At 39.3% G+C, this 17025-nt stretch overlaps 1 protein-coding gene and 1 long non-coding RNA gene across 7 annotated transcripts; one reads left to right on the top strand and one right to left on the bottom strand.

Annotated features, from left to right (window-relative positions):
• Positions 1–232: 232 nt before the first annotated feature.
• On the top strand, positions 233–9456 carry LOC148853670 (putative membrane protein At3g27390). Of its 5 annotated transcripts, none has more exons than XM_088985406.1 (10): positions 233–1080; positions 2063–2171; positions 2410–2602; positions 2696–2832; positions 4131–4419; positions 6119–6225; positions 6319–6457; positions 7301–7499; positions 8761–9004; positions 9087–9456. In XM_088985406.1, exons 1-10 carry the CDS (start codon positions 987–989, stop codon positions 9319–9321), a joined length of 1746 nt encoding a protein of 581 aa, XP_088841532.1. In that variant the 5' UTR covers positions 233–986; the 3' UTR covers positions 9322–9456. The 5 variants fall into 5 exon arrangements, with proteins under 5 accessions (XP_088841532.1, XP_088841536.1, XP_088841534.1 ...); XM_088985410.1 differs by having other exon boundaries at positions 304–1080; positions 9132–9456; XM_088985408.1 differs by having other exon boundaries at positions 304–1080; positions 9117–9456.
• On the bottom strand, positions 2742–8427 carry LOC148853671 (uncharacterized). Of its 2 annotated transcripts, none has more exons than XR_016113103.1 (2): positions 8308–8427; positions 2742–2901 (listed from the first exon to the last, which is right to left on the bottom strand). It is a non-coding gene; the product is annotated as an uncharacterized LOC148853671 (long non-coding RNA). The 2 variants fall into 2 exon arrangements; XR_016113104.1 differs by lacking the exon at positions 2742–2901 and adding an exon at positions 7204–7540.
• Positions 9457–17025: the final 7569 nt, after the last annotated feature.

Here is a 17025-nt window from a genome sequence, read left to right as displayed (position 1 = left end):
TGTTGTTCAATAACGGTGTAACTTTTTCTCTTCTGTTCAATTTTGTGTGGCATTCAAAGTATTGATATATCTGATGCACGAACATGCACGTAGGGTATTTCAGGTGAACAAAAACTAGTTTTTTTTTTTTTACTTTCAAATTTTTACATAGGGCGGATAATTTTCTTGTTTAACTTTTTTTGTAGAAGCCTTTTCTTGAGCCAATAACATCAACCAGCCGGCACGATACGATATGCCCGACATATCGAGATTTGAATCTTGTTTTATACTTCATGGATCTTGACAGCGGGGGGCTAGCCCGTCCCCCAAACCCACAACCCCCCAACTCTGGGTTATATTGGTTATAGTGGGATTTGACCAAAAACTCTGCTCAATGGAATGCACATCGGAAACGTCTTTACTCTTTATGTATGCTAAAGCTAAATACATGGTTCCATGTACGGCTGGACTCTTATGCTTTCACAGTGTGTGACGTCGCGGCTTGCCGGCTTATCCATCTATATACTTGCTTTCAGTCACCGTTTCTGTTGGTGGCTTATCCACCTTTTATACGTTACTCTTTTAATTATTTTAATTTTGGGTTTGATTGTAAGCTAAGAACCCAGTAACCATCAATTTTATGTTTTATCAGCCCGACTCCTCTCTGGGTTTCTCTTTTTCCTTTTAAGCGGTTCATATAATCTGCAATCCTTATCACCTCTACGACGGTTAACTAACCGTCTATCACTCAATTCTAAACAATTTTAGTGGGTTTTCATCCTTTTTCTTTATTCGCTTCCTTTTACTTTTCTGGCGTCTTCGATCTCAGAAGAATGACTGAGACTGCAAAACAGAGATTTTTGCCAAGTTGTCGATGTTGGGTTTAGGGAATGTTCCGAGGTGTCACGTGTTCTTCGTTAAAGTTGGAAGTCTCTGTGTTTTGTGTCAGAACATGAGCTGATCCGAAGATGGATTTGAAGTGACATTTGAAATCTAGGCGAGGTGAGATGGAGCCTCCTAAGGGGTTTTGGGCTTCCTTATGGAGATTTCTCCACTTTTTGCCCTTCTTCGTTGGCCTTCTTCTCCTTGGCATCATTAAAGGTTAGTCTCTTCTCATCATCCATTTACTGTTTTTTCACAGTTTTGTTTTCGTAATTAGTTTTTCCTCCATTTCTTGTTTTATTGCCTGCAATTATTTCTTTTACTTTTCAGATCTTGGGTACGTAAATTTTGCTTTTACATTAAAAGGGTTTTGGAGGAACATAACAATTTGTTTTCCTGCTGGAAATGATTCGACATTTTTTTCTCCTTATTCGACATTTTTTGTCCTTAATCTTCTTCTTATTTATATTCCATGTTGTATTTGAAGAAAATGCAATCTCTGGAGAAACTTTCAATATTTTACTTGAATGTGTGAAGCTAGAAAGCTAGTTGAGCTCTTGGTTTTTAAATATTTTCCATCTTATTTTCCCTCTTTCTTACTTCAAACTTGTTTATATTTTCAAAGATTTCAGAGAAGAGTAGCAGTTTTCTTCTCGTGATAGAAACTGTGTTTTTCCATCTCGTTTTCTCCTTTCATTCTGTTTCTCTTAAAACTGAAATTCATTTCTTGTCACATTATACGAAAACGGAATATAGCCTTTTGACATCGGAGTCTTAGTTATTATATCCTTATTCTCTAAAGCTGAAATTCATTTCGTTTTCACCTTTCATTCTGTTTCTCTTAAAACTGAAATTCATCTCTTGCCACATTATACGAAAACGGAATATAGCTTTGTGACATTGGACTCTTAGTTATTATATCCTTTTCTCTAATCCTTAGATACTTTGCTTCACCTTAGACTTCTGCCTTGTTGATTATAATTTTGCTAGTCCTGTATCATCTATTCGAACTTTCGAAGTATGAGGACTTGGTTTTGTAGTTGTCGTGTATCTAAGAATACGTGCAGAACTGCAGATTTATGACTGGACTGTTTTGAATCTTTTCTTATAATTTAGAAATAAGGTGAATACTGGTTCTGCCAAAGGCTTAATTTGTCAATAGAGGAAGGAAGAAAAAGAATTTAGTGAATTTTTTCCACAGGTGCCATTTTCTGCCCCCTGATTTGCCTTATCATTACAATTGGGAACTCCACAGTCATTTTGGGCCTTTGGCCAGTGCATAGTATCTGGACATATTACAGCATTGCAAGGTACTTCAGTTGACCTAATTTTTTTATCACCTTTATTTGCCTGTTCATGAGCCCATAATTTACCAATTGATATGACACTGAACAGAACAGAATGGCGAATCAGGATTCATGTAGCCAACCCCATATAGTTGGAACAAGGCTTAGATAATGATGACAATGATTTGCCTGTTTGCCTTTTCTATGTTGTAGTTGCATTCTTTCTCACTATAACTGATTCACTGTGTTCTCCTTAAGGCAGATCCAAAAAACTAGGCCCAGTTTTGAAGCTCATCCTTTGTGCATGTGTTTCTGTTCTCTTAATTTTGTGGCCATTAGTTGGCATTTTGGGGAGTATCCTAGCAGGTGCAGGCTATGGTTTTCTAGGACCACTGACTGCTACGTTTGAAGCCGTTGGAGAAGGGAAAACAGATGAGTTTGTCCACTGTATAGTTGTATGTTGAGAAGATTAGTTGTGTTGAGTAATCATTGCTTACTTTTTTAGTTTCATTCCCTTATAGAAACTTCTTATTTTATTACATTTATAGGATGGAACATGGAGCACTGTAAAAGGGAGCTTTACTGTGGTTAGGGATTTTACCGATGTTTGTTTCCACTCCTACTTCTCAGTTACGGATGACCTCCGCCTTCAAGAACCTTCAGATGGGAAACCTCATGAGATCAGGTCTCGTGTTTTTATTTCTTGAAACTTTCCGTTATTCTATTTCATGTAGCTGATCATATAAAATTCAATCTGTATGATGAAAAAATTGGAGTTTGCAAAATGAATCTAGCATTTAACAGTAACTCTGCTTTTCAAAAAAAAGTAAAATAAAGAAGCATGTAACTGTACATATATAAAACTCATTTCAGCTGGAAATCAAGTTAAAGTACATCACAAACATAGGCACTCCCGCCCCCCTCTTTTTCTCTTGCACATTTGCACGCACACACACACATGTACTACTTTTTACACATTTATAAGTTATTTGCACCTATTTTACCATCTGTCACCATGTCCAAATCTAGGAGTCTATAAAAAGATAGAATATGGAGTGTAACTCTCAAGAAAGGCCCTTTTTGGCAGTTCATTACTTAGCTCAATTGGGCAGATTGACGACACTCCTGATAAAAAAGAATTAATGGCACTCCATATCATCCTTTTAGGTCCATCCTTTTTTCATGGGCTCTCTAAGACCACGGATGAATTGCATGGTGAGAAATATGCACACTGAATCATTGACAAAATACTTAAATGAGTCTTCTCTTTTAACAGACTATGGTATGCAACTAAAAAACCTCTAACTCCTAGGCTAAACTTTGAGAATGAATTATGAAGTAGGATTACTTGATAATTCAGTATTTTTAGTTATAAATTGTTTTAATTGTTTATGGTTTTTATTGATTAATGCTTCTAAATTGAACAACCAATTCCCCCATTATTTATATAAAATAAAAATATAGTATGAAAAGCAAACACTATCATTAAATATAATCCTTAAGTACCTGAATCATATTTTTTTCCTGGCTCTTAGAATCTGACACCTTTTATGCGTGCTAGATTCTGACACTTGTACATGTATCCATGTAACATGGAGCCCATTACACAAGTATTATGATGTAGATGGGGCATTCAGAAGACACCCTCCAGGTGCTGAGAGGAGGATGGAAAGACACCATCCTCCACAAACTTGTGGATAATTTGCTATACATGCAAGGGATTAGGCCCATCTGTTTTATCTGATTCTATGTTCCTGTATCATGTTAACTCTAATTTGTTTATTGATCCCATCCATGTGATCTACTAGCATGCCAAATACGTGTTTGAGTTTTTCCATGATTTATAAGTATTGCAAAACATGTACAAGTATAGCTCATGTACAGCGAGGAACTATACAATGAGAAAACAGACAGTCATTATCATGATCTATTTTTCTTATATGATGTTTATCTTACCGGAATATGCCCTTTACCATTTTGCAGATTGCTTCTTCTTCCAGGTGCTCTTTTAGCTGGAATTTTTGGTTTTATGGTCGACCTACCAGTGGTCACACTTATTGCCCTATACAAGAGCCCTTACATGCTTTTCAAAGGATGGCATCGATTGTTTCATGATCTTATAGGTCGTGAAGGCCCATTCTTGGAGACTATATGTGTACCTTTTGCTGGACTTGCAATCTTACTGTGGCCATTGGCAGTTATTGGCGCTGTTTTAGGATCGATGGTATCAAGTATCTTTCTAGGTGCATATGCAGCTGTTATTGTTTACCAGGTTAGATAAAAATGTCCAATTAGTTATTTCCTGATAAATTTCTTAAAGACTAACCAATTCTGAGATATATTTGTAATGTCCAATACTTAAGTGGCCTTGCTTTATTTATTTATAATTTCTGTTTAGTAAGTTACTCTAGAATGCAATGGTAAATTGATGTAGGACAGGGTAGGCATCCTATAATTGTGGCCCTGAAGTTATTAAGAATTAACAAAAAAATAGAAGAATTTTATATCCATGGGCATTTGGGCATTAAGGGTTTGTTTGGGCTAGGTATCCTTGTGCTGAGGATCTAACAGAAATAGGGATCTTCAGTCTTCGGTAACTACACCATTAGGACTAGTATCAAGCTGGTTCAGGGGAACATCAGAATTTGTATTTCATATGATTGTTTTAGATGATTTTTCAACTACAAAACAGTCTAGGCTGTTATTTTGAGTATGTTCCTTGATCTCCTTCCATGTCAGTTATGTTGGTATGTTGAGGTTTCTTTAAATTTCATTAATAAACTCTGTTAGTGAATCTGCTGATAAAAAACAGTAATACTAGAAGAAAAAAATCAAAAGAAATACCTATAACTTGTGGTTTTCAGGTTGACTGGTGCATGGAAATTATCTAGATGTTGTGGAAGATTATCCAGGTATTCCAGAAATATTTAGATTGGATTTCAATTGACACTGAAAAATCATATTTGGCCCAAGAACACCGATCAACAATAAAATGTTGGGGATCTTGACTGCTATTAAAGGTTAATAATAGGATATAGTGTAGAAAGAACTGGTCCAAGGATCATACTTCTCTTGTCAAAATTAGAAACATACCTTCAAGAAGGCCAGTACCATGCCATTCTTTGGGTGAACACTTCGGTAAACAATTTCTCACTAAGGCTCAGTTTAGAAAGAGTACAGATAGAAATATGTATAGTACAAATAGATACAAAATAATAAAAACAAAGTTTTGCACTCTTCATATTTGCAGTTGTACTCCTTCCAAATTGAACCTAAAGTATATTAAATATTGCAGTCCAAGATCTAACAAACAAAGCAAAGAAAAAAAAGTAAAAGATAATAAGAACATAAATAAATCCTATATCATACAAGATTCTGAATTTGAAACTCAAATAAACAAAAGCTTTAGAGTTCCCCTGATAAACTTGTTGGCTGGTTGTATTTTGGGCAAAACTCTCTCAAATTACATTCTGATCATGTGATCTGGGCTTGTGGGGTATTTAGTTAAAAACTATCTGAGGTTACTAAATGCATTTGGGCATATCTTGACAAGTGAAACTTGGGCATCAAGAAAAGACTGGGACTGCATTTGGCATTTGTGGTCCATAAGGACTTGTAGTATTTTGGCTTAGAATTGGTGAAAAACCCAATCTGGGGCATTTGATTTATCTATGCACTTACCCATATCAGCAAAATTGAGCTGTTTTGTTGGGTAAGGTAAAAGCAGCTTTAGGTGGCTTATTCAGAACTCTTCTGCATGATTGAGGTTTAAAAACCCCATGTGGTCTATTTAAAAATTATGAACTTTTGATAGTTCCTACTGAATCCCTAAAATCACATTATAAATACTTTCAACTGACTATTCCTGCATTTGTGATAATCTTTGTTTGTTTTCATTTGGTGTTCACCTTAACTTTGGAATTGACTGCAAACTACTCTAGAATTTGATTTTGTGGTTTTTTTTATTACAGGAGTCATCCATTCAGTTGGGCCTTTGCTATATCATCTCTTCCTTGTCCATTTTTGATGAGTACAGCAATGATGTGCTTGACATGCCTGAGTGCTCCTGCTTTCCTAGGTGCTGTTGGTGTTTCACTTCAATACTTAGCGTCATTACTTGTCAATTATGTTGGACATGCTTAATTTGATGATATACTTCCCAAATTATCAGACTTGGGTACCGCAGGGAAGGGACCTTGTCACGTACCAGCTCTCGAGCCACTTCTTTCTCAAGGCCTAATTCTTTCCGCAATCCTCCCTCCCGCTCAGTTTCTCTCAAGTATGCAATTAATGAGTTGAAGCCAGTTGAGGTATATTGTTCTTAGATGCATGATAGATTAGCTCATCTGATTCACTTGGTTCACAATTCAGTTGTATTTAGTTTATCTTATACAAGTTACTTGTTTCATGTGATGGGAATAGTGGTTCTTTTTTTTTTGGGGTAATGGAGAATAGGGATTTCAACAGTTTGGGTCCAGCATTGTTCCTGCCCAACCTGAACATGAACCTAACACAATAAAATAGGATACCGAACCCAACCTACCCCATCCCACAAATAGTACCATTGTACTCAGTGAAGGCTATATTTACAAATGTTTCAATGCTATTATGTCAACAGATTAAGTTTCGTGTGGGTTGACTTCAACCTTAAGCCATCAAGGTGTGGGTTTTTCCACTTAACGCAACCAATTGACATCCCTAGAGGGAGGAACTAAGATAATTGCTGCAGATAAGCTACTTCCTAATGTAATGCATGAGAAAAAGCTGCTGAGTGGCATGCATGACTCTGATGGCTGCCATACAGAACCTGCAGCTCAGCAGCCTTTTCCCCCTCAGTTCTGGGCTACTTCTAGGGGTGATCATTTCTAGCCTGGCCAGGCCTGCAACATATTTATTTTATCTAGTATTTTAACAATATAAAGTATTTAATATATATATATATATATATTAAATATAATATTTTAATGAGATAGGCCCAAAGCCCTGCCTGGCGGTCCTGGCCCATGATCATGCTACCTACTCCAAGTCCACCCACCGATAAAAGGAAAAAGATAAAGAAAAAGAAAAAAAAAATTGATTGGTATTAGAAGTTTTCCAAGATACAGAAAATGCCATTTTATTGTGACACATTAACTAAAACTGTATAAATGTAGTTATTAGATGGCTTATTTAAGGAGTGTGCACAACATGGGGAGATTCTGGTTGTTGAAGGACTGATAATGCCTGAAGATATAGAAGGCTCTAAATCTAGCACGGGCAGGAGCAGTGTGATTAGCATTGGCCTTCCAGCTTATTGCATCCTTCAAGCACTTTTACGCTCTGCCAGGGCTAACTCAGACGGTATATTGCTAAGTAAGTGGAAGTCTCTTCTTTTCTATTTTTATGTACCTGAGCTGAAAAAAAAATGTTCAGAATAGGGAGGATAGAAAATCTTAGTTTATTAAAGAAATGTGGTGCATTACAAAGCCTTGAGTTTTGCAAAACCTGCCTTTTAACTAAAAGTGCATTCTGACATAAATGACCTAGGTACTTTGTATAGTGAAGGAATTATAGGAATTTCTCATAAAGACTAGATTTAAGGCCCTCAGACTCATTTTAAAGATCTTTAAGGGTTGTGCCAAACCACCATCTTGGGAAGTCTTCAAGAGAAGTATGCGGCTTCTAGAACTTGACTTATTGGTGGACCTATTTCAGTGATGAGAATTAATTTTAAAATTTAAAATCAGGGTAGTTGATTCAAACTAGACATTGATGTACCTGGATGATGACTACTGAAAAGAAAAGGAGGATAAAATTCAGTTGATAAAGTAAAGAAATAATATATGTAGGCATGGGAAATAATGAAATATGCATGGAAAAGGAAATGATTGCTGGAAATGAGATTCTGCACATGATTAATCTATAATAGGACAAATATTATATACGAAAGTAGGAAACAACAAAGAAAGTATACGATGGTCTAAATATATTATGTTACATGGTCGTTCACTCATTATTCACATGATGAGCCAGAGTCTTGTGAGAAAAAGATTGAAATGCAGGCAAGATGCATAATAACAAGAAAGTTGGGAGTACATGGTGCATGAAGATGGAAAATGTAGTGAAATAACAGTGGTTGAGAGGAATTTGTAAGGATTTCATATTAGATGAAATAACTTACATATGTTAATATTAGTTGATATTCCTGAAGGGACTCCATTTTGGATCAATTTTTGTCGCCTCAAATACAATGAACAGATCAAATGAATGCAGTTCATTGGAGGGGACTTCCAAATGCCCTGTAAAGGAAAAGAAAAGGTGATGTTGAATGTAACTATGGTGACCCTGAACAGATCTGCTCTTTCAGTGAATCTAATATAAAAATTTAGGAAAACTAATATACTTACACAGTTACACTAATGAAATCTGGGATACTATTTACTATTAGGTATGGTTCTCTAGTCTGTGGGGCGGTATATTGTCATATTGTTTAGATGGCATTAAAGTAGTCCTCACATTGTAATATATTCTGCCGAGCCAAAAAAAAAAAACATTGTAATATACTCTTATTCTCTGAATGACTACAAATACATAGAAGGTATCATTTCTGACACGACCATTTTACTTAATACAGGCAATAACGAGACTGAAATAACTACTACAAATAGACCAAAAGATGTCTTCTTTGATTGGTTCCTTAACCCCTTACTGATATTGAAAGATCAGATCAAAGCTAAGAACCTTACAGAAGCTGAAGAGAATTACCTCTGCAAATTGGTTCTACTTGGTGGAAATCCTGATAGACTGAAGAGTTCTAATTTGGGGACGCCGCCTGAATCTGAACTCGAAAAGGCTGAACTTGGTGCATTTGCCCGAAGGTAAGTATAGACTTTTTTTCAAGAAAGCTTTGTAACATTTCAGATTCTTTTTTTATGTTTATTTTATTCTTTTCATGAGAAGGCTCCAAGGGATTACCAAATCAATCTCTAGGTATCCAACCTACAGGCGACGCTTTGACAGCCTTGTGAGTGCTCTATCTGAAGAACTTGCCAAAAAGAATGGCGGAAGTCAATCAACTAACGGATCAGTTCCAAGGTCGAAAAGTAGATTGATCCCGATATTCAGTCAGAAGTCCTTCGGAAGCGGAACAAGCAACCAGGGGCTCAATATAGACGAGGGCCAATCGATCGCTTAAAATAGTTTTGATTTTGGAACTTCCGTGATCAAATATACCAATACCCTTAATTTATCTCTTTTGTAATATTCAACTGAGAGGAATGTATTTGCATGCAAGAAGTGAAATGTCAGTTTTGTTTACATATCTATTCAACTGAGAGGAATGAACAGCATTGCTGTCTGTTTTGGATGGCTTTGTATGGTGGGTTTAACATGGGCAACCTATAAGCAATATTTAGTGAAAACCAAGAACGCCCACATTAATTGTTTTTTTTATTATTAATAACAAGAAATTTTATTAAAGATATGAAACTGTGAAGCTTAGGTACAAAGGGGAGGTAAAAAGACTTAACTCCCCATCAAAGGAATTAGCAATTTTCACCTAGCTGTAATGAACTACCATATCCCTACTCAGCCATTTAAATCTATTCTTCTCATTGTTATAACTTCATAAGCCGTTGTCTCCCCCTTTTAGCCACCTAATTATTATTTTTTTTTATCAATAATATTTTCATTAAATCATCATTAGAAAATTTACAGGAAAAAGACAAACACAATTATCTTCCAAGAGTCGCTAAGAGCCTCATAAAAGAAAGAAAAAAGAAGAAAAAGAGAAAAGAATACACTAAAGTTACAGCTTAGCCCAAAACAGTAAATTCCTTTCTGCCCCTTGTTTAGCTAAACCATTAGCTAGGGAATTAGTTGATCTTTTAACCCAACATGTCTTAACTTCCATCTCCCGCACTAGCTACATGAATTTCCTCCTCTCATTGTTATACTTTCATAAACCATTTTGATCTTTAGTCAACCATCCTATCACCACCTCTGAATCCCCTTCGATTATGAGTTTCTTAATGTTCAACTCCTTAGCTTTTCGGACTCCTTTCATAACTGCAAGGATCTCAGCTCTAAGGGAGTCATCCACTCCAATTGGGCTTGAGAACTTGGCAGAGATGACCCCATTTTAGTCCCTAAAAACACATCAAATCCCTGATTGCCCCGGATTTCCCCTACTACATCCATCAAAGTTTAATTTCAAGAATCCTCTAGGTGGGGGAGTCCAAACCACTTTCATTACTGACTTGGTCTATGTGCAATTTGCAATTTCACCCCACTTCCTCAACATGTCATCCACAGTGTAATCTGTGAATAGTTTCAAATATTTCAGCCACTGTACCACCCTAATATGTATGATAGCCCTTAGATTTGCTGCTCCTCTTTGGGTTTCTGAGAATATCCTAGAGTTTCTTTCCTCCCACAATGTCCAACATACTGCAGCCCTTAGTCCTCTCCACATTATCTTTCCCCTTTTTATCCACCACCTGAAAAATGTAGGGGAAAAAAGGCCCTGCAAGTCTGATGGAGGATTTCAACTGCGTCCAAATAAGGAGGAAGCCCAATCCCAAATTGACCTCGCAAAGTGGCAAGACACTAGTAGGTGAAAACCAATCTCCCCATCCGCTTTACATAGAACACACCACTGAGGTGACAAACAAGTATTGGGTCTCTTCTTTTGGAGTAGATCACTAGTGTTAATTCTTTTCAGATAGGCTTCCCAACAAAAACTACCAACCCTAGGAGGTATTGCTCTGCACCAAACCTCACCAACAGGGAAAGGGGGAAGGTAGGATTGGTGAACTGACTTAAGACTTAGAAGAACGAGACATAAGAGAAGATGCCATTGGGGGTAGTGTCCAAATTCTAGAGTCCTCCATAGTGAAGTCTAAGACAATGCTATCAAGAAGTGCAATAAGGCTCAAAATACTGTCGAGGTCTGAGTCCCTCAAGTCCCTTCTTAAACCCAAGTTCCACCCAATCCCAAAAGTGGAAGAGGACGAGGTGATGAAAGACAAGATCAACTCATTTTTCAAATCAGATAGAGCATACAAAGAAGGAAATTGATCCTTTAAAGGGGCACTCCCCACCCAGGTTTGTTCCCAAAATTTTATGAAGTTACCGGAATTCAAGTCATACTTGATATTAGGGGAGAAAACTGGTAGCAGGTCATGAATGGCTTTCCAATGAGAGTTGCTTGTGGTCCTAGTTCTGATTCCAACGTCCCATCAATTGTCCTCCAACCCATGTATATTTGCCACTATTTTAGCCCATAGCTTCTCCTTCTCCATAGGGAACCTCCACAACCACTTCCCCAACAGAGTCATATTCCTTCTCTTGATACTCCCAAGCCCCACGCCACCATAAGACTTACTCCTACACACTATCTCCCAGCTAACTCTGTGATCCCTCTTCTCCTCTCCTGGCTCCCACAGGAAATCTCTTATAAACTTCTCTAATCTATTAGCGACATTCATTGGGATTTTAAACACCAATAGGAAAAAGATGAGTAGGTTAGCAAGCGTGGCCTTAATTAGTGTAATTCTCCCACTGAGAGAGAGGTAGTTCTTTTTCCAAGATACTAGTCTTTTTTCAAACTTTTCCACCACCGGGTTCCAAAAGCTCTCTCACATGGGATTATCACCTAATGGCAACCCTAAGTAGTTCAAAGGCCACCCCGAAACTTCACACCCCAACATTTCAACACTCCCCTTGAGCTCTCCCTCCTCCAGGTTCACCCCCACTATACAATTTTTCCAAGTTTAACCTTCAAGTTAGACATTTGTTCAAACAGTTGTATCACCAACTTCAAGTTCCTGATCAAGCTCACATTACTGCCTTCACAAAATATAATCGTTCATCAGCAAATTGTAGGTGAGTGAGGGGGGTTTCCACCCTCCCAACTCTCTAGCCTCTAATGAGCCCCCTAGCATATGCTCTGTGAATCTGTTTCCCCAGAACCTCCGCAATTAGAATGAACAAGAAAGGAGACAGGGGGTTTTCTTGTCTTATACCCCTACTAACTGGAAAGAAATCTACCACCGTCCCATTCACTAGTATTGAATAATGACAACTCCTAACACAACCCATGATCCACTTGCACCATCTAGCCCCAAACCCAAATTTAGTCAAAACTCTCCTCAAGAAATCCCAATCCACCAAGTCATAAGCCTTTTCCAAGTCCAACTTACAAACCACTCCCTTCTTCTTATCCCTCTTAAAGTTTTCCACACTCTCATTAGCAATTAAAATCTTATCAATAATTTGTCTTTCACTCACAAAGGCTCCTTGATAGTGTGCAATGATAGGTCAATACCTTCTTCAACCTCATAGGCAACACTTTTGCAATGATCTTATACAAACTATTAACCAGGCTAATTGGCCTTAAATCCTTCAGGTGGGATGCATCTTTCTTTTTTGGAATTAAAGCTATAAATGTAGAGTTCACACCCGGATTGACAATTCTTCTCCTAACTCAAACACCCGCAAGAGATCATCTTTCAAGATATCCCAACAGTCCTGATAAAAAACCATTGTGAACCCATCCGGCCCTAGAGCTTTTGTTCTATCCATAGAAAACACAGCCTCCTTGATCTCTTCTAGAGTAAAGCTTCTTTCCAGCCTTCTCCTGTTCTCCACCCCTACATCTGGCCAGTCCAAACCTTCTACCCACACCCTTCTACTCACAGGCCTTCTTAGAATAGATTTAAAGTGCTCCACACAGGCCTTGAAAATCTCCTCTTGATGTACTAACTCGACTCCATCTACTACCAATTTGTAGATAAAGTTCTTCATTCTCCTGCCATCTGCTAGAGAATGGAAATACCTAGTGTTTCTTTCTCCCTCTTGCAACCACTTACATCGAGATTTTTGCCTCCAACTAATTTCCTCCTTGTGCAGACAATCATCTACCTGTTCCTCTCCAAATTCTCCCATTTCTTCTCTAGAGTCAAGGCTTTCAATCATATCCATCAAATCTCCCTTTTCTTTCTTCTATCCTCCCAAACTCCATCAAGTTCCACTCCTTGATTCTTGCTTTCAAGAATTGTAGTTTCTTATGACATCTCATCCCCTCCTATTCCACCAGTGGGTTACAGTCATGCCACCATTCCCTCACTTTGTTAGTAAACCCTGGATGAAGTAACCACATATTTTCAAATCTAAAGGGGATAGGACCTCCACACCTTCTTTCCTCCTTACATAATACTATGGGCCAGTGATCTGAGGTCACCCTTGGGAGAGCTCTAGAAGCCAAGGTTCCCCAATGTTCTTCCCAATTCAAAGAGAACAGGAATATATCCAGTTTAGAGAAAATGGGTCTAGATTAAAGGTTTGACCATGTAAATGTCTTATGGGCTAGGGGAATCTCTTTAAGCTCAAAGGCATCCATAAAACTATTAAACTTCCTCATGCTTTTTGTCACCCTCTGGTTAACCTTATTGGACTCTTTCGAGAATCTGATCACATTGAAATCCCCACCCATGCACCAAGGCTCATCCCACAACCCTCTAACATCAGCCAATTCCTCCCACAACTCCTCTCTCTCTCTCTATAGTCATTCGGTCCATAAACATTTGTGAGCACCCATGTATAGTCATCATCTTGCTGCTTAAACTTCAGAGACTGAGTATTTTATGATCAACTCCTCCAACCTTCTACCACATCCTTCTTCCACATTGTTACAATCCCCCCGGAAGCACCCCATGAGGGAGCAGCCACCTAGCTAATTCCCCCGGCTTTCCATACACTTCTTGCCCATTTATCATTAAACTATATTCTCCTAGACTCTTGTAGCAGCACAATGTCTGAGTCACACCGTCTTATTACCTCTTTTATTGTCGCCCTCTTTCTTGCATTCCCAATTCCCCTCACATTCCAACTAAGAATCTTCATTCCACTTCTTGGTGAACCCCTTGCCACTTACCACTACTTTCCCCTTTCCTCCTATCTCCCTTTACCCCAAGCCTCTTATCTCCTTCTACATCTCTCTTCAATCTCCCTACTTCACTCAATCTCCTCTTCTTTATTCTGATATTCTCCTTCCTCTTCTGTAAGTTTTCTTTCAGCACATTCAGATCTTTCAACCTGCAACCTAGCTTCCCTACAAATTCTGCTATCATGTCTTCTCTCATCGAGTCAGCCCTACCCTTCCTACCGGATCCCCTCCATCTCTATCCACCTGCCCCTTCTTCCTCTCCTCTAGTCCCACCTTTACTCTTTCTTCTCCATCCACCCTCCCTTTCCTATTACCTCCCTCCAACCCTGCTCTCTCCCCGTATTCCTCTCCATCTCTACCCTCATTCCTTTCCCTCCTCTCCACTAACCCCTCCCTTCCTCCTACCTCCCCTTCCCCTCTCCAGATCAGCTCTCCTTCCACTTCCTTAAGCACTCTTTCAATAATTTTCCATACTTTTTCACTCCTAAACCTTCCTTCCTTTCGGTCTCTTCCTCCTCAGAGAGCCCGTCTACTAGCTCGGCTACATATTCATGGGCTACAGGACATGGAGCAGGAACGGAATCTGGAACCAAAGACACTGGAGACATTAGTAGCACAAATCGAAATCACTTGGTTACCTGGGACTGATGGACAAGCTAGAAAAGGACTGCTCCCTACCTCCCTCTCTTGTTCCAAAGGTTGGTAAATATTTATCTCCCTGAGTTGGTCGGGAAGTACTTCTATCCTTTGGTCACCCTGGTGATCTTTCCACTCTACCCCTGTTTCACCCCTTGATGGTGTGTTCTTGCTCTGCTTCCGGTTCTCCCGATCTGCGTCCAGCCTTCATCCTTATCTTCCTTCTCTTCAGGTCTTCCCTTAGCGTAATTTGGCTTCAGCTTCTCTGAGGAACGCCGCAGGGGGCTAAACTCCTTCAGTCTTCGTCGGGGAACCCACTGCAAGTCGAGCTTCTTCTCTGTTTTCTGGCGCTGCACGCATTCCCCCCCCCCCTTTTCTCGCGATTGGGGACGATGATAGAACATTAGCATCGTCTATCTTAGTCGTGTCCCCAGTCACATGAGTTAGTAAAGGCTCACGCGCCTTCTTAAACCATTGGATCGGGCCCGCTGACCCAAATGGGTCTTTAATCGCACCCAAGACGTTTCGAATGGGCTTTGGCTTTGGCCCATTTTTAAGCCACTGCGACCTCACGTGACTTTAAAAAGAGTCACACGCACCCGGTTTGGTTTTATCCGATCTAGATCCAGTTCTTCCTTGGACCGGCTCCTTTTCCTTGTTCAAACAAGTCAAGTTGGCGCCGATTACAACCTGTGCAAAGGACCTACCACCCTCCAGACTGTTCACTACTCCCACACGCATAAAACCCACCCCGTGAATGCTACCATTTTGTTTCTCCAGTCTTGGTTTTTCCATTTTTGTGAAAGATCTTTTCTTGTTTGAATCACCCAATCCCTTCTTGCCATGCAGTACTTCTTTTTCAACCTTCTCATCTCCCTCCCTACGAGCCTCCTTCCGGAGCACCGCTTCAAAGGATGAAGCCAACCACACTGAATAGCAAAGCCCTTCAACTAGCACCTCAATTTTTTGAGGAATCTCCTCAAATTTTACACCATTCAATAAAATGGAGGCTGAACAAAGGTCTCCCCAAAAGGCACCTCCTAAAGATCCTCCACACATCAAAGCAATGGCTTTAGCAACTTCTTGCTTCCACAAGTTAAAGGGATGGCCCAATAGACGTACCATCACTCCATCTTCAACAAAGAAATCTTTGGAGTTTGATCCCGGACACCATCTTGATACTATGAAGCTTCCAAGAGAAGCTTGGATATTTAATGCCTCAACTTCTACTCTATTCTCCAGCAGATCCAACACAGCCTTATCCTTCTCAAAGGGTGTTAAAATAAACATACTCTTCAGCTTTAAACTTGCTATTAATAGATATGCAACTTTCCTCCAGACTAGTATATGAGCTGAAGCTTTAACTATCAGCTTACTTTCCCAATCTCCTCTTTGTATGTTTACTCTCATTCTGCACTTGCCTGCCTCAGCTGTCACTAATAGCCTCTTGCTTATTATTTCTCACCAGACTAGTAGAAGTGCTTATCTTCCTTTTTATTGTTTCTTCTCTTTTAGCACCCAAGTGTTGCAGCAGTTCACATAAGACCCCATGGACTACCTTCCAACCCTAACTCTTCCTTCCTTCCGGTAGGCATACCATCTGCTTTCTTCCCTTGCCAAAGAATTCTGTCAAAGATATAAAATAACCTTTACGGTCTCTCTTACATTCTACAACAAATCTTCTTCCAGTTTCTGAGAGAAACTCTTTCCAACAACTTTGTTTGCCTTTGTTACTTGCACCTTCTACAAACTCCTTGAACCCTTCTATTACCCTCAACCCGTCTAACAGCACCATCCCTCTCTTTGCTTCCCTGATCTTCAAGCTCAGCTTACCATTTAATCTCAGCTCCTCAAATAGCAGCCCTTAGTTTCAATCTTCAAGGCTTTTCTCCAACGGCCTACCTCCACAAACTCTCCCATCTTCAGAAGTTCTGCCTAAATCAAGTTACCTTGACCCATAGGACTTGAGCAGAGCATCAACACTGCCCCTCATGCTGGGGTAGTTGTTCTCCTTGGATTTTGGATAGTCATCGGCTTCTTCTTGCTTATTATCTTCTACTTTACCCTACTTGTTGTTTTTCTCTAATGGGTTTTTCCTTTTAGCCACCTAATCACCACCTCCGAGTCATCTTCAAGGACCAAACATCTGATGTTCAGTTCTTTTGCTCTTTGGATGCCTTCCAGGGCTGCGAGGATCTTAGGCCTAAGAGAGTCTCCTTCCCCAATTGGGCCTAAAAACATAGCAATAATAGCCCCCACCTCATTCCTGAATACTCCCCTAATCCCAGAAGGCCCCAAGTTCCTTAAACAGCTACC

Source organism: Nelumbo lutea, chromosome 4, assembly GCF_056320005.1.
Source record: "Nelumbo lutea isolate HS-2025 chromosome 4, American lotus-T2T, whole genome shotgun sequence".
Taxonomy (NCBI): Eukaryota; Viridiplantae; Streptophyta; class Magnoliopsida; order Proteales; family Nelumbonaceae; genus Nelumbo; species Nelumbo lutea.
This window is presented reverse-complemented; position numbering and strand designations above follow the sequence as displayed.

Bases quoted from the DNA above. Each gene is read 5' to 3' on its own strand.
- LOC148853670 (XM_088985406.1), top strand. From the start codon at position 987: ATGGAGCCTCCTAAGGGGTTTTGGGCTTCCTTATGGAGATTTCTCCAC. The intron at 4,420-6,118 runs GTTAGATAAAAA...TTTTTATTACAG, and splicing joins CAGCTGTTATTGTTTACCAG to GAGTCATCCATTCAGTTGGG. The intron at 6,226-6,318 runs GTGCTGTTGGTG...CCAAATTATCAG, and splicing joins GAGTGCTCCTGCTTTCCTAG to ACTTGGGTACCGCAGGGAAG.